General features: G+C 41.0%; 1 protein-coding gene across 4 annotated transcripts in view; it reads right to left on the reverse strand.

Annotated features, from left to right (window-relative positions):
- Nucleotides 1-20,606, reverse strand: part of MIB1 (MIB E3 ubiquitin protein ligase 1) — a 135,485-nt gene extending 114,879 nt beyond the window's left edge. For all 4 annotated transcript variants that reach the window (XR_012427259.1, XM_005587054.4, XM_005587053.4 and 1 more), the window contains exon 1: nt 20,163-20,606. Coding sequence is in view for 3 of the 4 variants with exons in the window: in XM_005587054.4 (XP_005587111.1) it covers nt 20,163-20,391 (229 nt within the window). In the remaining variant the exon portion in view is untranslated. The remainder of the gene's footprint in view (nt 1-20,162) is intronic.
- Between the last annotated feature and the right edge of the window lie 4,888 nt (nt 20,607-25,494).

The raw sequence follows: 25,494 nt of genomic DNA on the forward strand, positions 1-25,494 counted from the left end.
CTGGCATGCCTCTCCTCCATTTTAAATATAACTTGGTTTTCCAGGAATAGAACTGTGTATAATGCCTATATAAAACAGGGGTATGCCTGTATTTCAGTATTAAAATGTGAATTTAAAAAAACTAATTAAATGGATTGTTATAGTGGGCATTTCTCTTTAAAAATGGCAGTTCTATGAAAATTTAATATTCAGTTTAATAGCCCTGCACCAGACAACTATGACAGTTCTTCAAAATCTTTTTCTGTTTATGGGTTTCACAATTTACCTTTTAAAAAAAAAAAAGAAAAAAAAGAAAAATTTGTGTGACCTAGAACAGTTCTGTACCTAATTTTGTAAACTTTTGATATTTGTGTTAGAAGCAATAATACAGAAATAATTATAGAATTATTTTTCCAAAATGGACATTATATGGAATTGATTACATATTGATTTAAAGCAACCTCACTGCCACACGCCTGAAGTTAGATTCTAATAACCGTATCTGTTTTAGCACAGGAAAGCTGACGAAAAATATCACAATTAATATCAAATACCAATCATAGTAAATGTCCACAAAATGGCTAAGTTTCTGAACAAGGTCTAAAATAAATCTGATTTAGTTCCATCATCACAAAAAAGTAAAATGCACTAAACAAATCAGTACTCACTACACACTTAAGCGGTTTATCCTGAATTTATCCTGAATTAACTGTGCAGCTCTTCAAATGTGACTTGGTTGATGAAAGACGTAGGGAAAATGTATCCCCAACTACCCAACTCAACAACAACAGAAAAAAACTGTCCAGTTTGCAACCACTGCCTCATTTACATATTTTTCATTTCTAAGTTCATTTTCCACAACATACAATGATAACAGTCATGAGCTCATAATCTATGTACAGGCTTTCTTTAAAAGGAACCATTTAAACACACAATGACAACCGGTTAAAAAAATTCATGGTTTTAAAGAATACCTCAGGAAAACCATTAATGCACACAAAAGCACATCCAATTGCTTTCTTGGTTCCCACAGTTCAAATGCCAACAAAGCTACTGAACAGCTGTGAAAGAGACTAACACTAAGAATTGAAAAATGTAAACAAAGCAACCCATTCCTCTATCAAAATGAGCACTACAGAATTTTTAATGAGAATACAATTAATTGACTTTGAAACAAAAGTTGATATTTAAAGAAAACATAAAACAGAAGAAAGGGCATTAAATAAACAAGACCAACATTTTACTAATCTCTTACTGTACCATGGTAGCTTTTTTGTTTCCCTCACTACATCCACCCAATTCATTTTCATCTAAAACCATTAGCCCTGGCAAGAGTTTTTCCTTAAAAATTTTTATTTCATAAAATTTAACTTCTTAACTGAACCTTTTTTTTTTCCTTTCTACAGAATACCATATTACCCCTAAGGAGTTAATGTCCTTTTCTCCTTTGCTAAGCTTTATGAAGACATCTGCCACCGTTAAATGAACCACCTGATAGCTTTTGACTCATTCTACTAATACTCAAATGACCATCTGCTCTAAGTTTTAATGGTATCTTGCCTGAGTTTAATAATTTAGAGAATTTGTATAACTGAAGTATTTTTGTTGGAAAATTTTATGAATATAGTAAAACATGTTGCTTAAGATCAATAACTACATTCTTAACAGACCTAATGAAAATAGCTCAAACTCACAAAGCACTGATTTAAGTAAAATGTTAAATTTCTGGGTAGAAATGATGGCTGAAAGAGAAAAGTAGAGTTTTCACTACAAGCAGTTAAATACATATGAAGTGCTTCAACAACAGAACAAAAATCTCTAAATTATCACTTCATAAAACAGCAAAAGTAAAAAGTAAACAACATAACTGTTCATTAATAACAGAATGGATATATATATTAGGGATACAATGGAATATCAAAAATGAATGTTCAACAGCCACACAATTCAACATGGACATACCCTTCACCATAATGCTGAATTTTTAAAAATATAGAATACAAAGGCCAGACACGGTGGCTCACACTTGTAATCCCAGCACTTTGGGAGGCCCAGGCAGGCGGATCAAGAGGTCAGGAGTTCGAGACCAACCTGGCCAACATGGTGAAACCCCATCTCTACTAAAAATACAAAAATTAGCCGGGCCCAGTGGTGCGCACCTGTAGTCCCAGCTACTCGGGAGGCTGAGGCAGGAGAATCGCTTGAACCCAGGAGGAGGAGGCTGTAGTGAGCCGAGATCACGCCACTGCACTCCAGCCGGGGCAACACAGCCAGACTCCATCTCAAAAAAATATATATATATACACACACACATATATATAGTATGTATATATATAATATATATATAGTGTATATATATAATATAGAGAGAGAGAAAGAATACAAAGTGTTGAATGTAAATACATATTATTTACAGATATAGAAAAATGTGTAACATAAAGAAACTCATGGGAATGATAAAAACTAATTTGTGACAGTTGGTTACCTTAGGAGAAGAGGGGAAGGAATGCAAGTGAGAAATACTACACAGGGTGTTCAAATGTGTTAGTAATGCTTTCTTTCTAGATGGATTCTAGTTATTGGTTATATTACTTGTTTATTCACTTGTATATGCTAAATATTATGCAATAAATTTTAAAACTTTTCTTAAAAAGAAACATTCCTTCTAGACTAGTATGGTGCCCAGCTATACCCTAAACTTTGCCCAAATTCAAAGATTTCACCTAACATCAAAAAAAATGTACAAGTCAGCCAGGTGTGGTGGCTCATGCCTGTACCCAACACTTTGGGAGGCCAAGGCAGGTGGATCACGAGGTCAAGCATTCAAGACCAACCTGGCCAACATAGTGAAACCCTATCTCTACTAACAATACAAAAATTAGCCAAGTGTGGTGGCACACGCCTGTAGTCCCAGCTACTTGACCAGCCTAGCCAACATGACAAAACCCCATCTATACGAAAAATACAAAACTTGCCAGCCACGGTGGCGTACACCTGTGATCCCACCTACTCGAGAGGCTGAGACAGGTGGATCACTTGAATCCAGAAGGCAAAGGTTGTAGTGAGCCAGGATTGTGCCACTGCACTCCAGCCTGGGTGACAGAGCAAGATTTCATCTCAAAAAAAAAAAAGATTTTTATACCTTTTAAAATAACTGCACTAACTGGTAAAAATTCATTATTTGATTTTAGAAGCACAACACCTGTGTACCTTGAACTACTGTGATTTCATTTTACAGGTGACGAATGAAGGCTCGAAATGAGGGGGGAAAAAATGACTGACAGACCAAGACTCGAATCTCCACCATCAACTTACTACTCGTGGAGTCTTGGGCAAATTAGTTTATTTCTCATGGCCTATTTTATCATCAATAAAATGAAGCCTAACAAACAACAGTGAGATAAAGTATACAATGCCTGACACATGACTGGAGTTCAGTAAATGTTAATTCATTCCACTAGTTAATAGGCTCACTTGATAAAATCCTTAATTTCCCGGCTCCTAAGCTACTGCATTTTCTACTATCCCCTGCAAAGAAACTGGGGGGTAAGGGACAGTAAGGCACCATGATGTAAAATATTACGATTCAAAGCTCTCTGGATTTATTATCGCTAGCCCTGCAAAACTGCCACAAATCAAACAATAATTTATTTTGATATTACAAAGTCTCTGCTCCATTTCTTGTTGGTTTAGGAACAAAATTATCAAGACAATAAATCTACTCCTGGGGGAAACCAAATACTCTTATCATAAGTGTGCTCTGAGAATATAAATGAATTCTAACCCAAGCAAATATTCATGAAAGTAAATTTGCTTTTAAAAAGTAATAAATATATAAATAAGTAAGTATTCCAAAGCCAAAAATGAATGTCTGGACTATCTGCTGTTTTCCATTTCTTATGACATTATCTCCTCCACTAATTTAAATGCTACCTTATCTTAGTCATGTTCCACAAGTCCATTTTATAAAAGTCAGTTGCTGGCCGGGTGCGGTGGCTCATGCCTGTAATCCCAGCACTTTGGGAAGCTGAAGCAGGCGGATCATGAGGTATCAGGAGCTCGCGACCAGCCTGACCAACACGGTGAAATCCCGTCTCTACTAAAAATACAAAAATTAGCTGGGCATGGTGGTGTGGGCCTGTAATCCCAGCTACTCAGGAGGCTGAGGCAGGAGAATGGCAAGAACCCAGGAGGCGGAGCTTGCAGTGAGCCGAGATCATGCCGCTGCACTCCACTCCAGCCTGGGCGACAGAGCGAGACTCTGTCTCAAAAAAAAAAAAAAAAAAGCCAGTTGTTTAGAATTCAGAACCCATTTTCCCTCAGAAACAAAAGTTTAAAGGTAACTTAGGTACCAGACTAGTTCACAAGAACCTGTTTACACTACATAGCGCTAATCTGCAGGCTTAAAAGATAAAACATGTTGTGTTCCTAGTTCCATCTGAGGAAATGGTTAAACTGCTCTAACTATATTCCCAGACATGATAAGACAAGCTAAATGGTGTGCAGCCGTATGAATGTATGTGAGTAAAGAAATGGGTTTAAAAGCATGAGGAGGAATGTTCTTAAAGAGCCACTTTCCTACAGGTACTTAAAATGCACAAGCTCCTGTTTGATAACTTAAAGCAATGGTTTCCAAAAGTGAGTTACATGACCCAGGAGATATAGAAGATGACCTTTGAAATGCAAGAGAAAATCCTTTATCTGTCCACAATCCCTTATCTATAATGCCAAAATCCAAAAAAAACTCCAAACTCCAGAACAGTATTTTTTTTTTTTTTTTTTTTTTTGAGACGGAGTCTTTGCTCTGTCACCCAGGCTGGGGTGCAGTGGCGCGAACTCGGCTCACTACAAGCTCCGCCTCCTGGGTTTACGCCATTCTCCAACCTCAGCCACCCGAGTAGCTGGGACTACAGGCGCCCGCCACCTCGCCCGGCTAGTTTTTTTTTGTACTTTTAGTAGAGACGGGGTTTCACCGTGTTAGCCAGGATGGTCTCGATCTCCTGACCTTGTGATCCGCCCGTCTCGGCCTCCCAAAGTGCTGGGATTACAGGCGTGAGCCACCGCGCCCGGCCCAAGAACAGTTTTTTTAGTAAGTTAGCAGCAAACTCATTTAATGGTAAACTCATCTGAACAAACAAAAGGCTACATACAGAATATAGTCTTTATTTATCCCCTTAGAATTATTCCTGTGCTTTGCTGCAGAAGTATTAATGTATTTCTTTATTTATAGGCTGTAGCTGTAGATCTCAAAGTGCATGTTATGTGTTACATGGCAAACACACCATATAATGCTAAAATCCAAAAGTTCATAAACTCAGTGCCAAGCATTCTCAAAAAGGTGTTGTGAACTTCCCTTAAAATGTCAACTTTTATATTTACTTTTTTTCCTAAAAACAGAAGAATAAAATTAAGTTTCACTCATTGTAAATCAGTCTATTGACATTAACATCCTAGTGGGTCCCTGAAAAAAACCCACATGAAACACCTGGAACACAAAAGGTATACTGACGGTGAGTGGGAGTTTGAGAACATGAGGGAGTTAACAAAGCTCCTCTGTGTTGTGTGCTTCTGACACATTAACACATGCTGCAGCTTTTGTGTACCTACTTCGGCATTTTTGTGGCGTATACCCTAATGATACAAAATAAAATGTCACTGATTACCTTGAAACAGAGTACTTAGAAGAGTCAAAATTAAGAATGAGTTTCATATTTTTCTTTTACAAAATAATAGTGTTGCAAAACTGTACACTCATTCTGTGATGAAAAATAATTATTGGTGGTGTACCTCTTAGAAATTTTTTTTTTCTAATTACACCTATTGAATCTGTCCCTTCCAAGGAAAGGTGATATCTGGCAATAAATGTCAGATGCTTTCCCAAAGAAACTAACATGAACAATGTGAAACTGATTGCGGATGTTGGAGCTGTTTCCATCATTACATAGTTCTTAATGCTAAAATGATGTGTAGTACCAACAAACTCATCTGCATCCTTAAAAGACGGTAATATTTACTTAATTTTAAATTCAATGGATGTTTAATTCATTTGTTCAAAATATAAAAGTGAATGCCTTCCAATTTAGTCTGCAAGAAATGATTAGCATCAGAAAAGATGGGCAATTAACAGCTAAATTTCAATGGAAATTTTTACTTAACTGGTAAATGAGATAGAAAAATAAGAATCAAGATTTAGTAAACACATTGTATTAGGATCCAATCAGGAAATAGAAACCATATAATACACCACCCCTAGAAGTGGGGAAACAACGGGAAAAGAAAGGACTTAATGAGGCCCCAAGGAACTAGAATACAGACCTTTAAAAAGCTGCTATGACTGGTTGATACAGGTGTCCTGGAGGAGGGTACAGAGTCCAGTTTTGCTGTTGTCGGAAATACAGTAGACCCTCCTTATCCAAAGGGAATACTTTCCAACACTCCCCAATGGATGCCTTAAAGTGCAGATAACACTGACCCCAACTGCTGCCAAATGGAACACATTTCTGTTCACGTCTTCCAAGCACAAATTTAGTGCTGTTTCCATCTTAACTAAGCGCTTATGCGCTGTGGCCCTAATTTTTGTAGTTTAAGATGTGACAGCAAAACTAACATGAAATTTTTTTCTTTCTTCACAATTTCATGGATAGACAGTTCATTACTGTAGATCTCAGAATCCTCAGCACAGGATTTTTTCTATTTCCCTGAGAACTTTCACCTTTTTACTTAAAGGATGCACTTGATGGCTTCTCTTTGACCTGTCTGAATTGCCAACATCACTACTCCTTAGCTTTGGGGCCATTATAAAGTCAAATAAGGGTTACGTGAACACGAGCCCCACAATACCATGACAGTTGATCTGATAACAGGCAGCTACTAAGTGACTAAATAGGTGGGCAGTGTAGGGAAGCTGGACACGGTGACAGATTTGGTCCCAGGCAGGAGAGTTCATCACACTATTCAGAATACTGTGCAATTTAAAACGTATGAATTGTTTATTTCTGGAATTTCTGATTTTATATTTTCAGACCATGGTTGACCTCAGATAACTGAAAATGAGGAAAGCAAGACCATGGATAAAGGGGGACTACTATATGTAAACTAGAATCAAATACTGATACGGAAATCAACATCCCATCCTAGCCTGCTGGGTAGAACGACACCAAACAGGAAAGAGCAAGTCAGATTCCCAATCTAGCCTTCCAGTCTCCCTCTAGTGCCTCCTACTGGCAAAGGAGAAATATCCAACTGGCAAAGGAGAAATACAGTGTGCAGAACCAGTCCAGCCTCACAGGGCAGAGATGGGGGTTAGGAGGTGAGGTTAATAACCAGCATACATCCATCAGAAATGCACTTTTTGGCCGGGCGCCGTGGCTCACACCTGTAATCCCAGCACTTTGGGAGGCTGAGGCGGGATCACCTGAGGTCAGGAGTTCCACACCAGTCTGGTCAACATGGTGGAACCCCATCTCTAATAAAAACACGAAAAATTAACTGGGCGTGGTGGCAGGCACCTATAATCCCAGCTACTTGGGAGACCAAGGCAGGAGAATCACTTGAACCTGGGAGGCAGAGGTTGCAGGGGGCCAAGATCGCGCCACTGCACTCCAGCCTGGGCAACAAGAATGAAACTCTATCTCAAAAAAAAAAAAAAGAAAGAAAGAAAGAAAAAGAAATGTACTTCTTTTATTAGGCTCTATGATCTGTCACTGTGAGGTCTATGTTTTAGCTACAGCATCCAGTAAAACCAAGAATTGAAACAAACAAAACTTAGACTTGACTTACTGTTACATTGAAATTTTCAAAAATAAAATCAAATTGGTCTCATCTCATTTAAAAAAAAAAGAAGATTTTGAGCCTGGGCATGATGGCTCATGCCTGTAATTGCAACACTTTGGGAGGTCAAGGTGGGTGCATCACTTGTGGTCAGGAGATCAAGACCAGCCTGGCCAACATGGTGAAACCCCGTCTCTACTAAAAATACAAAATAAGCCGGGTGTGGTGGCGGGCACCTGCAATCCCAGCTACTTAGGAGACTGAGGCAGGAGAATCGCTTTAACCTGTGAAGCAAAGGCTGCAGTGAGCCGAGATCGTGCCACTGCACTACAGACTGGGCAACAAGAGCAAAACTCCATCTCAAAAATAAATAAATAAAAATAAAGAATATTTTGAGAAACAAAATACCAAAATATCATTCTGAAGGTTTAATCCTTTCAGTCTATTCATCCTTTTTCTACATATATTTTCCCATAAATAATATTTTAGCCTTTCAAAAATTTACATTAAAAGCACAATATTGGGGTAGGGAGGGGGCAGAAAAAAAAAGAAAAAGCACAGTATCTATGTTAGTCCTTTGAAACTTGCTTTTTCACTCAACATATATTTGGCAAACATACATCCAATTCTTCCACTTTAACTGCTAATATTTTACTTATTTGTGTTTTCATTAGTCTGTATATAAACTTTTAATAATTCCCCAATTGTTATTTTTCATAAACAATATTGCAATGAATTTCTTCATACACATCTTTATAAATATGTGCCTGAGAATCTCATGAATATACACCTGGAAGATGTTTTCAGCTGCAGAACATGTGTTTTTTGTTGTTTTTTGTTTGTTTGTTTTTTAATTTACAAGATGTTGCCAACTTGCTTCTCAAAGTGGTTGTACGGATTTACTCTACCGCAAGGCCTGGAGAGTTGTTTCCCTATATTCTTCATTAATACATACTATAATTTGACTTTTAATTTTTGTCAATCTAACTGAAGTGAAAAGATATCTTTTGTTTCATTTGTACTTCCCAGGTTACCTATGAGTTCGTTGTGTGAATAATTATAGTTATTAGCTTTTTCAAAGCCAGAGAAATATTTCTATTTAAATTTATCTAATCCATTTATTTCCTAAAGGAAAAAGACAGCTGGTTGGCCCAATTCTAACTGCTACCTGAAAATTTTCTGCCTTACCAGGTAATGTAATTATCCATGACCACATACAAACATAAATATTAATAGGTCAATTTTTCTCATTAAATAAAAAAAACTTTACAAAAAACCTAACATTTCAGTAATTTGAATACTAACAATGATATGATAGTTGAGTAGATATGACAATGTCACATCTTCTGCCAAGAGCAGAGCTTGTCCTCAAGAGCAGAGCTGGGACTTTGGCCCAATGTGTTTGGAATAAAGAATAAAAGATAAAGGACCCCAGTACTACTATAACAGTGAAGTTTGACCAGCTCAAACTGGAGGATCTGACAGTCTTATATGAAGCTCAATTACTTGCTTTAACAACAAAAACTTTCATGGGACTAATACGTTTTCTTACAAGAAGCTATATAATTATATGTAATAAACTACCTGTGACATATTGTGTAGACACACACACACTCCCAAAAACCTATTAATGTCCAACAATGGTATAACATTAAGTTAATCAAATAACCACAGCATGGACTAGCATAGGATTTCTCATATCCAACATTAAATGCTAGAACAGGGAGGCAGTTCTGACAGAAAAAGATTTTGAATAGAATTGTGTATTCAACCAAATTATCAGTCAGTTTTGGGGGTGAGAGAGACAGTGTAGCAAAATAAAGCAATTTTCAGGCCTGCAAGGACTCAAACTCCTATAAAGAAAGAAAAGGGAAAAAAGGGAAGAAAGAAAGGAAGGGAAAAGGATTTTTCCCCCAAGAAAATGAGAAGGGAATGACATGAGATATAGTATAAGAAGGAGTAATAAGAGAGAACTACAATTTTAAATCCAATTAATTACTAGTAACATAACTGTGAGCCAGTGTGGTAGCTCACGCCTGTAATCCCAGCACTTTGGGAGGCAGAGATGGATGGATCACTTGAGGTCAGGAGCTTGAGAGACCAGCCTGGCCAACATGGTGAAACCCCATCTCTACTAAAAATACAAAACTTTGCTGGGTATGGTGGTGCATGCCTGTAGTCCCAGTTACTTGCGGGGCTGAGGCAGGAGAATCACTAGAACCCAGGAGTCAGAGGTTGCAGTGAGCTGAGATCGCACCACTGCACCCCACCCTGGGCGACAGACTATGTCTCAAAATAAATAAATAAATAAAATAATAATAATAACTGTGACGTTTAATGCAATTTTATGAGCAAATCTTTTTTTTTTTCCCTCCTCTGTTTGAGACTGGGTCTCATTCTGTCACCCAGGCTGAAGTGCAGTAGCATGATCTCAGCTCACTGCAACCTCTGCCTCCCAGGATCAACTGATTCTCCTGCCTCAGCCTCACCACCAAATAGCTCGGACTACAGGCACACACCACCATGGTGGGCTAATTTTTATATTGTTTTGTAGAGACGGGGTTTTGCCATGTTGCCCAGGCTGGTCTCAAACTCCTTGGCTCAAGCAACCTGCCCGCCTCAGCCTCCCAAAGTGCTAGGACTACAGGCGAGAGCCACTGTGCCCAGCTGAGCAAATCTTACAACATAAAAAGAAGCAAGTATTTACAGGAGTATGGTGGGGGAGAGAGGACAATGCAAACAAAAATTTGGGACTAATTTTCCTGAAAATTTACATAAAACCAACACAATGAAAAAGGTAAGAGGTATGGGGCAGGAGATGGCCCAGCACAGTGGCTCACATCTGTAATCGCAGCACTTTGGGAGGGTGAGGCGGGTGGATCACCTGAGGTCAGGAGTTCCAGACCGGCCTGGCCAACATAGTGAAACCCCATCTCCACTAAAAATACAAAAATTAGGCTGGGCGCGGTGGCTCACACCTGTAATCCCAGCACTTTGGCAGGCCGGCGGATCACAAGGTCAGGAGATCGAGACCATCCTGGCTAACACAGTGAAACCCCGTCTCTACTAAAAATACAAAAAATTAGCCATGCACGGTGACATGTGCCTGTAGCCCCAGCTACTCGGGAGGCTGAGGCAGGAGAATGGCGTGAACCTGGGAGACGGAGTTTGCAGTGAGCAGAGATCTTGCCACTGCACTCCAGCCTGGACAACAAAGCGAGACTCCGTCTCAAAAAAAAAAAAAAAATACAAAAATTAGCCAGACATGGTGGCACCCGCCTGTAATCCCAGCTACTTGGGAGGCTGAGGTAGAAGAATTGCTTGCACCCAGTAGGAGAATCACTTGCACCCAGGAGGTGAAGGTTGCAGTGAGCTGAGATCATGCCATTGCACTCCAGCCTGGGTAACAGAGTGAAACTCCATCTCAAAAAAATAAAGAAAGAAAGAAGTATGGGCAGGAGTAATTAAAAGACTGACTAGTTTTCAAAAAAAAACTAATTTTTTTATCTGTTTGTTACATATTAAAAGGTAATAATTAGCAGAGCAGAAAAAAAAAGGTGATAAAATTTCTAACTCACTGGTTAAAAAAAAAAATACAAGAAAACTGGAAAGTTAAAAAGTAAGGTAGCAGCCAGCTGCGATGGCTCATGCCTGTAATCCCAGCAATTTGGAAGGCCGAGGCAGGCGGATCACCTAAGGTCGGGAGTTCGAGACCAGCCTGACCAACATGGAGAAACCCCGTCTCTACTAAAAATATAAAAAATTAGCTGGGAGTGGTGGGGCATGCCTGTAATCCCAGCTACTCGGGAGGCTGGGGCAGGAGAATCACTTGAACCCGGGAGGCAGAGTTTGCAGTGAGCCAAGATCGCGCCATTGTACTCCAGCCTGGGCAATAAGAGGAAAACTTTGTCTCAAAAGAAAAAAAAAAGTCAGATAGCAGTCATCAGAAAAAATGTATCAGTTGCCACAATACATATGAACAAGTTAAATTCCTCTATTAAAAGACAAAGGTTCTCAAAGTCAGTGAGGATAATATTTAACCATGTCATTTATAACAGAAATTGCTATAACAAATCAATTTAAAAGCTAAAAATTAGTAAACAAAGGTATATATACACAAATATACTTGTTGCAGTGTTGTTTAAAATGACAAAAAAGAAACACTATAAATATCTATCAAAATAGTTAAGTAAAATATTTTTTAACTGTTAAATACCATGTACCTAATAAAAAGAATGAGACAGATTCTTATGTGCTAACACTGCAAGATGTCCAAGACAATATATATTTAAAAAGAAAACTGAAGAACAGTACGTATGGCATACCTATATGGGAATACATATATATTTCTTTATAAGTAGTTAAGTTTAACACATAAAAATAACTGTCACCTTGTTTTACCATATAGGAAGTACATATTAGATTACTTATAAGGAAAACAGAAAACACATATGTCAAGTAGAAAAAAGGAATGAAACAAAACTATGTATACCATAAAACCTTAGCTGTGCAAAAAGAACACACTAGAAAGAAACTAGCAGGGCTCAGTGGCTCATGCCTGTAATCCAGGCAATCTGGGATGCTGAGGTTGAAGGATCACCTGAGGCCAGGAGTTTGAGACCAGCCTGGGTGATACAGCAGGACCCCAACTCTAAGAAAAATAAAAAATAAAAAAAATTAGCCAGGCTCGGTGGAGTGCACCTATAGTCCTAGTTACTCGGGAGGCTGAGGTGGGAGGATCACCTGAGCCCAGGAACTCGAGGTTGCAATGAGCTACAATCACACCACTGCACTCCAGCCTGGGCAACAGAGTGAAACTTTTTTTTTTTTTTTTTTTAAAAAAAAAAAAAAAAAGGCCAGACACGATGGCTCACAACTGTAATCCCAGCACTTTGGAAGGCCAAGGCAGGTGGATCACTTGACCTCACAAGTTCAAGACCAACCAGGGCAACATGGCAGGACCCTGTCTCTACAAAAAAATACACAAATTATCTGTGCATGGTGGTGCGCACCTCTAGTTCCAGCTACTCAAAGGCTGAGGTGGGAATGAGGTGGGAAGATGGCTTGAGCCCAGGAGGCGGAGGCTGCAGTGAGCTGAGACTGTGCCACTGCACTCCAGCCTGGGGGACAAGAGTGAAACTCCAGAAAGAAAGAAGAGAAAGGGAGAAGGGGGAGAGAGAGAAAGAGGGAGAGAGGGAAAGGAGGAGAGGGGGAGGGGGAAGAGAGGGGGAGAGAGTGAGAGAGAGGGGTCGGGAGGGAGAAGGGGGAGGGAGAGGGGAAGAAAATAAAAATTAAAAAAGAATGATTTTGAAAAGAGCACTAAACAATTTACAACAGGATATATCACAAAGTTTCATTTCTAAATTGGTTTACATTTCATTATCAATTTTCCAACAAGCAAAGTATTACAGGTGGTCACGTTTCTGAATGACTATACTATAAAAGAAAAAGAGAATGATACAGAGGAAAAGCAATGAACTGGTATTCATCCCTACTATCTGCCACTCACCAGCTTTGTGACTGAACAAATTTCTTAATCTCTCTGAACCTCAGTTTCCTTTTATCTTGTTTTAGGATAATATCTATCTAATCTCGGGTCCAATGAGTTAAAAGCTCTTTGAAAAGTGTGTTTGATTCAGAAAATACTCATCCAGAGACATGGCTCTGCTGGAAAATGGAGATACAAGAATAACACAGACCCTTTCCCTTAAACTAATAATCTAGTGCAAAAGACAATTACAACACAGCATACCCTGCTATAACAGATGAAAGCACACGTGTGATGAGATCACACTAGCTAGCAATTAAAGAGGGTGGAGGAGAGACCCTGGTGGATGGCTACCTGAGAACACATTCAAAAAGAAACATCTAATCTAATCAGAGGGACAGGCTGGAAAGTATAGGATCGAAAATATACCTTAAGATAGCATTACACTTACAAAAAGTACATATATTAGAAAGGTGTTACATGCTCCTTTCAGTTGCACACAATTCTCTTCTCCCCAACTAATAATGCCAATCTAGTTTTAAAAACATGTATTACCAACAAAAAATCAAGGCTTGAAATCTGTTGAAAGGAAAAGGAGAAAACAGAAACGCAGGGAATCTCAAGTAGACAAACAGTCACTCAGTACTCTGCTGTTCAAAGTGTGTCCTTGAGCCAGCAGTATCTGCATCACCTATGCGCTTATTAGAAATATTCTCAGGCCAGGCGCGGTGGCTCAAGCCTGTAATCCCAGCACTTTGGGAGGCCGAGACGGGCGGATCACGAGGTCAGGAGATCGAGACCATCCTGGCTAACACGGTGAAACCCCGTCTCTATTAAGAAATACAAAAAACTAGCCGGGCGAGGCGGCGGGCGCCTGTAGTCCCAGCTACTCGGGAGGCTGAGGCTGGAGAATGGCGTGAACCTGGGAGGCGGAGCTTGCAGTGAGCTGAGATCCGGCCACTGCACTCCAGCCTGGGTGACAGAGCGAGACTCCGTCTCAAAAAAAAAAAAAAAAAAAAAAAAAAAAAAAAAAAAGAAATATTCTCGCAGAATCCCAGACTTACTGAATTAGAATCTGCATTTTAAAAGGTCCCCAGGTGATCTGTGCGCTTTAAGCTTGAGAAGTACTGACACAGGGGTCTACTAGTTGATTACTTGAAGTCCTCAGCTCAACTAAGCTGCAATCTACAGGGACTATTAAGAACTAGATAGACTTTCATAATTTACAACATTGTTTTAGTGGAGGAAATAAGAAAGACATTTTACAGAAGTCTTTAAAATAGGTAGGATATATGAGGAAATAAAGTTTTCCTTGCAGATGTCATTAGTAAAAAACATTTTGTGATATTTCATCCTTTCCAGGTGTGGCATCCTGCTGCCCAAACATTGTTCCCTCAAGTCCTGTTTTTTCCTACGGCTTTGTGTCCTGACAAATACCCTTTTCTACTGTAGTTCTAGAAACAGATCAGAATAGCAGACTCAGAAAAGGAAAAGCTGAGGATTATTAATTCATTTCATTTTTTTAATCCAGGGTCAGCCCTTTTAAACCTTCAATTGAATACAAAACATCTGATAAGTTTTTCCACATATGACCGGAGAGGCATTCTTTGCTAGTGGTCAAAGAAAAGGACAAAGAACTACCCCCAAAACAGTTTGAATGAACAATGACCCGAAGCTGGTTTTGAATAAAGCTGATTTTCTATACCTTTAACTTTGTATTATCTATACCAAGAATGATAGAACCTTAACAGGAAAGCTACATTCATTTTCTCTATTACCTCTGGTAACACTACAACAGTGTAGTCAAGTGAACACAAAACAAGCATAAATAAAAACACATTTCTCCCCAACTCCTATAAAATCAGTGCCTAGATGATAAAATGTCAACTACACCTACTTGACTACAGACTTTACAAAATTAAATCCAAACTAATTAAATAACATCCCATATAGTTCCAAAATCTTCTTGCTCACTACAAATGAGCCAAATGAATCTGGAAACAAGATAGAAGTTATATCACTCAAACAGATACTAAATGCTCCTCTCTGCAAAGTTTAACTATCCTAGACCATAAATTCAAACATATCATGTGTGTCCTGAAAGAAAAAATAAAGCTGATATGCCAAAATATTACAGACCCGCATACAACTCCCAGACAAAATCTTCAAAATGTAGTGAAAAAAATCATATCAGAAAGATTCACAATGATCCAACCACTCCAGAATCCTTAACTCCCAGAAAAGTTGCAAGGAATCTTATGCTGAAGGTTACCCATTTCTTAATTCTCAATAATACTGCAATAAATTTTCTACTCATATAATGTAGGTGGAACTAGGGAACAAAGGATGAATAATCAAAGGCAACCTCAGTTCTCCCTCTGATAAATATGTTTTTTTTTAATTAAGCATAAAAATATGTCACACACAAAAATATAGAACAGGCTGAGTGCGGTGGCTCACACCTATAATCCCAGCACCTTGGGAGGCTGAAGCTATGGATCACTTGAGGTCAGGTGTTCGAGACCAGCCTGGCCAACATGGTGAAACCCCGTCTCTACTAAAAATACAAAAGTCAGGTGTGGTGGTGCATGCCTGTAATTCCAGCTACTCAGGAGGATGAGATAGGAGAATCGCTTGAATCTGGGGGACGGAGGTTGCAGTGAGCTGAGGTCACACAACTACATTCCAGCCTGGACCACAGAGGGAGACTGTCTCAAAAAAAATAAAATTGTGTGTGTGTGTGTGTGTGTGTGTGTGTGTGTATAACACCTATGCACTCACCACGGGGTAGGTTTAATCCCAGAACATTACCAAAATACTTAAAAGCCCCTGGTGTACTTCTACCAATTGTGCTCTCCACTCCCTTCACCATAAGGAGGTCCAGTCCACTCCCTTGAATTTAGTGTTTATCATTAACTTTATGTGGCACACTTTTACCACACATGTACATATCCCTAAACCAATGAGTCTCAATTGGGAGCAATTTTGCCCCCACTAGGGGACATCTGGCAACGTCTGGAGATATTGTGGGTTGCCACAAGGAGGTGGGGTGCTACTGCATCTAATGGGTAGAGGCCAGGGATGCCTGCCTACAATGCACAGGACATTCCTATAACAAAAAATTATCCTATCCAATTTAAAATGTCAATAGTGCCAAGGTTGCAAAACCCTACCCTAAAATAGTTTTGTTCCGCACTTTAACATACCATAGGTTTTCTTTTGCAACTTACTTTATTTGCTTAACATTCTCTTTATATACAGTACTGTACTATATAAATTCATACAATTTATCCATTCTCCTGTTAATGTACATTTAAGTTGTTTCCAATTTTCTGTTTTTACATGCAACACTGCTGTGAACATTCTTTTTTAAATTTTATTTTATTTATCTCAAAACCATAGTAACTGCTGTGAACATTCTTATACAAGCCTCCATGTGCTCAAACAGAGATTCTCTCCAGGACAGTGACTTTCAGAGTGTTGTTCTTCAACCACTAGGGATATCCTCAAGACCCTTTGAAGGGCTTCATGAGGTCAAAAGTATTTTCACAATAATACGTAAGATACAAGTTATCTTTTTCATATTGGCATCACATTGCTGGTACAAAAGCAACAGTTGGTAAAATTTCTGGTGACTTAGCTGAGTTAACACTGTCATTAATGAGACACATGGATACTATTTACCTCCTGGTATCATGCACTAACAAGGGTAAAACATCATTTCTACGATAGTCTTGCCGAAAATACATAATCTGAATTTAATCATGAAAAAGCAGCAGAAATACCCAATTTGAGAGATAACAAGATTGTTTTTCATTATCTTGACACTGACTAAAGACTGAAGAACTCGCCCAGATTGGAAGAGACCACTAAATGCAACGTGTGATCTTGGATCAGAAAAAGAATATTAGTAGGACACTAATAATAACCACTACATATAATTTGAATAAATGAAATTTGAATAAGGTGTATAGATTAGTTAATACGGTATTACCGTATTAGTGTTAATTTTCTGGTTTTGATCATTGTACTTGCTAAGATATTAACAGCTGCAGAAGGTGGGTAAAGGGCAAAAGGGAACTCTTACTAGTTTTGTAATTTTTCTGGAAGACTACAATTGTTTCAAAAACAAAAGTTAATTTTTAAAATGTTAATTTTATGCAAACAAATATCAAGTACTTAATAAATATTGAGTAAATCTTATAGAATGTAACAAAATGTCAATGAACACTGATTATTAAATCTTTTGAAGAAAAAAAAACACTGAAAGTAGTAGTATAGTACTGGGGCAAAACAAGAGCCAGGAGCTTACAATTTTGTTCAATTCTTTAAAAAAAAAAAAACCTGAAGAATTTAAACCATAGAAATTAAAATATATTTCAACAAGTATTTCATATGAAGATTGGCTGTCCTGTGTCCATCCTGCTCTTAAAAGGTTTATTAAAAGATTAGATGAGGCCGGGCGCGGTGGCTCAAGCCTGTAATCCCAGCACTTTGGGAGGCCGAGACGGGTGGATCATGAGGTCAGGAGATCGAGACCATCCTGGCTAACACAGTGAAACCCCGTCTCTACTAAAAAAATACAAAAAAAACTAGCCGGGTGAGGTGGCGGGCGCCTGTAGTCCCAGCTACTCGGGAGGCTGAGGCAGGAGAATGGCGTGGACCCGGGAGGCGGACCTTGCAGTGAGCTGAGATCCGGCCACTGCACTCCAGCCTGGGAGACAGAGCGAGACTCCGTCTCAAAAAAAAAAAAAAAAAAAAGATTAGATGAACAAGATAAACCACTACATATAACAATATATAAAATGATCTTATTAAACAAAGATTCTAAAAGTTACTTCTGAAAAAATCTACTTTTATAGTAAGATAATAAAACTATTAATATGATAGATATACCCCATACTACAAACATATAGATAACATTACTATCCCTTCAAAAATCACCGTAGTAAAGAATCTGTTACACTTTACCCTAGATATTTAAATTTCCTCATAAAGCTACAATTACTGATACCAAGAATTCCTCCAAATACGGGTTGTGGTCAGACTTTAGTTTGAGCTGGCATGACAACAAAACTTCAAGGCTGCAGGTGACAAAACAAAACCCTGTCTCAAAAAAAAAAAAAAAGAGTAGGCAGAAATTAGGCCTCAAACACTGTTGCTGGCAGTGTCAACTCATAAAACGTCTTCAAAAAGCAATTAGTCAATATCTACCAAAATGTTAAATATGTGCAATGTTTTGATGCAGCAATTCCACTTCTTCAGAAATACTCAGCACATATGTATAAGGATATATGTGCAAGGACCTATTCACTGCATCATTGTAAAGAAAACATGAAATAATAAAACGCCCATCGATAAACTCCTGGTTAGATAAATCACCGTATCCAATCACTGGAATACTATGCAGCCATGAAACAATGGAACAATCACCAATATAATTTAGTGAAAGAAACAAAAATGCAGAGAAGTGAATATAGTTATCATTTGTACTTAAAAGGGGATTAGATTTATAGTATAGTCACACACATGCTTGCCATGCAATAGAGTATTCTGTAAGACTACACAAAAAACTGATAACAATGGCTGCCCCTTTTTGGGCTGTTGAATCTTTTCATTTTCTTCTGATCATGTACATACACTCTTTTTAATATTCAGAAAGCTATCTAAAGCCTGACCTTGTGGCTGACTCCTGTAATGCCAGCATTTTGGGTGGCTAAGATGGGAGGGCTGCTTGAGGTCAGGAGTTCAAGACCAGCCCAAGAAATAAAGCGAGACAACTGTCGCTTTAAAAAAAAATTTTTTTTTAATAATTGTTTTTAAAAAGCTGGCTAAGGAATACAATTTGTTGAATTAGCTGTTCAAAAATTGAGTTGGCTTGTGTTAAGTTCTTTATTGCTACTAATAATAACTATGAGCCCATTCCAAGATTTGTAAGGCCTTGCCAAACTCAATCAATGTCTTAGAAGCAGCTCATTTAGGAATACTGAAAAGTACCCAATTTTAAATGTGAACTATTTTCTACAGAATCAAGGATAAATAATACCAAAGATGAATCTATATGAAAATGAATTTGAAATTTATTTTGTGAAAGCAAGCCTTTGGTTTAATCATTTAGAAACTCTAGCATCAATAACAGACCCCTAAAAGTCACTAATCAAGATTCACTAATCAAGGATCCTGACTCACTGCTAGGTGAATGGGTAAGATTCTGACATCACCTTACTGAGACCGATGTTAGTGTAACAAAAAATAAAATCAGGTGTCCCCTATGCCGATCTGCCACTTGGAAAAAGTATTTAACACAAAGAAATGGTTCAAGAGCTCAGGCTGTTTTTCCCTCTATTGATATAAAGATACAAAATAGAACAATATGGATGAAAAATCATTCCACAGAGTCCCAAGTAACATTTGGCTACTGAACTCCAAGTCATTCTGTGTCACAGGCGGTAAGAAAAAAGGCATCTCCACAAATCCGAGGTATGAACGGCCCCTCGGCAATTGTAAACGGTCAACTGAGCACCATATGGCAAGGCAAGCCTCCCTTCAGACAGTTATCACTTGGTGGCTGATTAATTTCAATGGCTTATTAGATAGGCCTCTCCAGACTCCTTCCCAAGAGGAGGAGTCGGGTTGGGGGAGCTGTGTCTGTTCTCTTCCCGGTGCTTTGTGTTTTCCAGGCTTGAAAGCATCCCGGTGATGGTGCTGCCATCATTTCCCTTGGGGGTAGGGGGTCTTTTCTGTAAGTTTTTGTTCACCCGTTCTGAACCTAGAATTCCCTTTGCGCTTTCCCTTTCCGCTCACTCCAGCCGGGCGCTGCCCACCAGGTGTCCCACCGCAGACCTCTCCCCGCGCCACCGACGTCCACCGCAGCTCGACCCTTCCCCCCGCGCGCGCAGGCCCGGGCCAGGTGGCCGCGGCTTACCGGTGGGCGCGCTGTCCAGGATGCGGAGGTCGTAAGCCCCGGAGCAGCGGTAGTTGGCAGCGGTGCCGTTGTCCCACACTACCACCACCTCCTCGGGGCTCTCGAAGCTCCGGACGGTGCCCACATGGCCCTCGCCGCCGTCCTGCTTCCCCCACTTCCAGTCCGGGCCGCGCACTACCCGAGCGCCAACCCCTTCCACCATCACCCGGTTATTCCGGGAGTTACTCATCGGGGCCCGGGCGGTGGGCTCCGCCGCTGCCGCCGCCGCCGCCGCTGCCGCCGGGGGGCCCGTGAGGGAGTTGGGCCCGGGCCGGACTCTCGGCGCCGGCGGGGGCGGCAGCGAGCCCCGGGGGACGTGGGAATAACTCACGGAGGCGGCGGCGCGGTCCCCGCGGAGCCCAAAGCCGCTGCCCAGCCGTCGCCGCCGCGCCCCCCGCTCGGACTGGAGGGCGGCCCGCGGCTGCTCGGAGGCGGCGGCTGCTAGCGGGCGGAGGGGAGGGGGCCGTGGGCGGGGACTCTCCCGCTTCCTCCGGGCTCCCCGGCCAGGCTACAGCGACGGCCGCCAGGAAACCACGCTCTCCCCCGGCCGGGAGCGCGAGGAGCGCAGGGGGCCGGGGGAGGTTAGCCCGGGGGGGGCGGCGAGGGCGGCGGGGAGCAAGCTTAACTGCCGGCCTTTCTGCGACCCCGGGCCCTGGCTCCGGGGAGGGAGCCCGAGCGCCGGCGCCGCCTCCTCCCCCGTGGGCAGCGGTGGTACCTCCCGGCGTCCGGCGAGGGCCCGGGCCCTCTGGCCCCCTTCTCTCTGCCCCCGCACCAACCGCCGCGCTCCGCCCCGCCACAGAGTCCCAGCCCGGCGAGAGCGGCTCCACATCCGGGTACCGCCGTACCCACGGCCGGAGCGGCACCTTCTCAGAGCGTCTAGGAGGGGGATCCTCGGCAATAATACAGTGGGAAGGGTTTCGGGGAGCCGCGCGATCGCGGGAAGAAAGGAGGAGAAAACCGATCCCTAAGCGGCACTCCAGGGTCCAATGAGAATGCGCATGCGCGCGGTCTAGAAAAAGGGCGGATGGGAAGCCCAACCCCAGCCTCGGGCGATGGAGGGGCGGATCCCTGGAGTTGCCGCCCGATGGTGCCGCGCGCCCAATGAGCTGTGAGGAAAGCAGTTGGGCCGTCCTGGAGGCGGGGCTGGAGAAAGTGAGGGTCGGGAGGCTACCCCGGCTGCCGAAATTGGACGGCTGTGATGTGGCCAGTTTTTCACTGACTGCTAGTTTTCCTAGGCGAACTAAGTGTGAATGGGGGATTCCATATTCTTTTAGTCTTCTTTTTTAACGAAGGCAGAAATACATCCACCGATTCAGGGCGACCTGTATTTGTGTGGGTGTAAATTGAAAACATTTAAAACCAGACAGAGCAGGTGGTTAGTAGTGTGTTTTTAAGCTGAACAGCATGGTATGGAATGTTGTGAGCCATGGTAAAACCTTTTAGAAGGTGTGTCTTGCCTTTATGCACAAGTAGGGTGGTAGGTAGACTCATTAATAATTTCCTCCACTCACGAAAAAATTTAGTCCCTAATTACAAAATACAACCTTCAAAGGAAGATTCGAGGATTATAAACGAAGTTTCTGGTTGCCATTATTCAAATGACATTATGCTGCGTAGGGTTTAAAACCGTTGTTTCCACAGGCCAGCACTGTTGGCACTGTCAACATGCATTGTTAGCATAAACTGTTGCTTTTCCTGATAGTCAAAAGCGGGAAACTAACAGAATGGATAATCAAGGGGAAAGACAAGAGAAGTGATGTAAAATGTACCCAAGGAATTATTATGTACTGAAATAAAATGTTTTTTGGGTTTTTTTTGGTTTTTTTTTTTTTTTTTTTTTTTTGCTTTGTTTTTGAGGCAGAGTCTCGCTCTGTCATCCAGGCTGGACTGCAGTGGCGCCATCTCGGTTCACTGCAACCTCCTCCTCCTGCGTTCAAGGGATCCTCCCACCTCAGCCTCCTGAGTAGCTGGGACCTCAGGAACGCTCAACCACGCCCAGCTAATATTTTGTATTTTTGGCAGAGGCAAGCAGGGGGCAGCGGGGGAGCTTTTTGGGGCGTGGATCTCACTATTTTCCCTGGCCGGACTGACTGGTGTCGAACTCCTGAGCTCAAGCAATCCTCCCACCTCAGTCTCCCAAAGTGTTTATCCCAGGGATAAAGCAGACTTGATCGTGGTGGATAAGCTTTTTGATGTGCTGCTGGCTTCTGTTTGTTAGTATTTTATAGAGGATTTTCGCGTCGATGTTCATCAGGAATATTGGCCTGAAATTTTCTTTTTTTGATGTGTCTCTGCCAGGTTTTGGTATTAGGATGATGCTGGCCTCCTAAAATGAGTTTTACGAAGGAGGGAGGATTCTCTCTCTTTCTATTGTTTGGAATAGTTTCAGAAAGAACAATACCAGCTCCTCTTTGTACCTCTGGTAGAATTCGGCTGTGAATCCATCTGGTCCTGGACTTTTTGTGGTTGTTAGGCTATTAATTATTGCCTCAATTTCAGAACTTGTTATTGGTCTGTTTAGGGATTCCACTTCTTTGTGGTTTAGTGTTGGGAGGGTGTATGTGTCCAGGAATTTATCCATTTCTTCTAGATTTTCTGGTTTATTTGCGTAGAGGTGTTTATAGTATTCTGTGATGGTAGTTTGTATTTCTGTGGGATTGGTGGTGATATACCCTTTATCATTTTTTATTGTGTCTATTTGATTCTTCTCTCTTTTCTTCTTTATTAGCCTGGCTAGTGGTCTATCTACATAGCTGATCTTTTCAAAAAACCAGCTCCTGGCTTCATTAATTTTTTTGAAGGGTTTTTCATGTCTCTATCTCCTTCAGTTCTGCGCTGATCTTAGTTATTTCTTGTCTTCTACTAGCTTTTGAATTTGTTTGCTCTCACTTCTCTAGGTTTTTGTTTTGTTTTGTTTTGTTTTGAGATGGAGTATCACTCTGTCGCCCAGGCTGGACTGCAGTGGCTCTGTCTCCGCTCACTGCAAGCTCCGCCTCCTGGGTTCAGGCCATTCTCCTGCCTCAGCCTCCCGTGTAGCTGGAACCACAGGCGCCTACCACCACGCCTGGCTAATTTTTTGTATTTTCAGTGGAGACAGGGTTTCACCATGCTAGCCAGGATGGTCTCGATCTCCTGACTTTGTGATCCGCCCACCTCAGCCTCCCAAAGTGCTGGGATTACAGGTGTGAGCCACTGCAGCCTGCCTCTCTAGTTATTTTAATTGTGATGTTAGAATGTCGATTTTAGATCTTTCCTGCTTTCTCTATGGGCATTTAATGCTATAAATTTCCCTCTACACACTGCTTTAAATGAGTCCCAGAGATTCTGGTACATTGTGTCTTTCTTCTCATTGGTTTCAAAGAACATCTTTATTTCTGCCTTAATTTCCTTTTTTACCCAGTAGTCATTCAGGAACAGGTTGTTCAGTTTCCATGTGGTTGTGCGGTTTTAAGTGAGTTTCTTTTTTTTTTTTTTTTTTTTTTTTTTTTGAGACGGAGTCTCGCTCTGTCGCCCAGGCTGGAGTGCAGTTGGCCGGATCTCAGCTCACTGCAAGCTCCACCTTCCGGGTTTGCGCCATTCTCCTGTCTCAGCCTCCCGAGTAGTTGGGACTACAGGCGCCCGCCACCTCGCCTGGCTATTTTTTTGTATTTTTTAGTAGAGACGGGGTTTCACTGCGTTAGCCAGGATGGTCTCAATCTCCTGACCTTGTGATCCACCCGTCTCGGCCTCCCAAAGTGCTGGGATTACAGGCTTGAGCCACCGCGCCCGGCCTTTAAGTGAGTTTCTTAATCCTGAGTTCTAATTTGATTGCACCGTGGTCTGAGAGACTGTTTGTTATGATTTCCATTCTTTTGCATTTGCTAAGGAGTGTTTTACTCCCAATGATGTGGAATAACCAGCTAGCCTTATAATGACAGGATCAATTCACATATAACAATATCAGAATTTTAGAATAAGTGCACTGTGGTGCTGAGAAGAATGTGTATTCTATTGATTTGGGGTGAAGAGTTCTGTAAATGTCTATTAGGTCTGCTTGGTCCAGAGCTGAGTTCCAGTCCTGGATATCCTTGTTAATTTTGTCTTGTTGATCTGTCTAATAGTGACATTGGGGTGTTAAAGTCTCCCACTATTATTGTGGGGAGTCTAAGTCTCTTTGTAGGTCTCTAAGAACTTGCTTTATGAATCTGGGTGCTCCTGTATAGGATGCATATATGTTTAGGATAGTTAGCTCTTCTTGTTGAATTGATCCCTTTACCATTATGTAATGCCCTTCTTTGTCATTTTGATCTTTGTTGGTTTAAAGTCTGTTTCATCAGAGACTAGGATTGCAACCCCTGATTTTTTTGCTTTCCATTTGCTTGATAAATATTCCTCCATCCCTTTATTTTGAGCCTACGTGTGTCTTTGCACATGAAATGGGTCTCCTAAATACAGCACACCGATGGGTCTTGACTCTTTATCCAGTTTGCCAGTCTGTGTCTTTTAATTGGGGCACTTAACCTGTTTACATTTAAGTTTAATATTGGTATGTGTGAATTTCATCCTGTTGTTATGATGCTAGCTGGTTATTTTGCCCATTAGTTGATACAGTTTCTTCATAGCGTCCATGGTCTTTACATTTTGGTATGTTTTTGCAGTGGCTGGTACCGGTTGTTCCTTTCCATGTTTAGCGCTTCCTTCAGGAGCTCTTGTAAGGTAGGCCTGGTGGTGACAAAATCTCTTGGCATTTGCTTGTCTGAAAATGATTTTATTTCTCCTTCGCTTATGAAGCTTAGTTTGGCTGGATATGAAATTCTGGGTTGAAAATTCTTTTCTTTAAGAATGTTGAATATTGGCCCCCACTCTCTTCTGGCTTGTAGGGTTTTTGCCAAGAGATCCACTGTTAGTTTAATGGGCTTCCCTTTTTGGGTATCCCAACCTTTCTCTCTGGCTGCCCTTAACATTTTTTCTTTCATTTCAACCTTGGTGAATCTGATGATTGTGTCTTGGGATTGCTCTTCTCAAGGAGTATCTTTGTGGTGTTCTCTGCATTTCCTGAATTTGAATGTTGGCCTGCCTTGCTAGGTTGGGGATGTTCTCCTGGATAATATCCTGAAGAGTGTTTTCCAACTTGGTTCCATTCTCCCCATCATTTTCAGATGCACCAATCCAACATATATTTGGTCTTTTCACATAGTCCCATATTTCTTGGAGGTTTTATTCTTTACCTTTCACTCTTTTTTCTCTAATCTTGTCTTATCACTTTATTTCATTGAGTTGATCTTCAATCTCTGGTATCCTTTCTTCCACTTGA

Source organism: Macaca fascicularis, chromosome 18 (assembly GCF_037993035.2).
Source record: "Macaca fascicularis isolate 582-1 chromosome 18, T2T-MFA8v1.1".
Taxonomy (NCBI): Eukaryota; Metazoa; Chordata; class Mammalia; order Primates; family Cercopithecidae; genus Macaca; species Macaca fascicularis.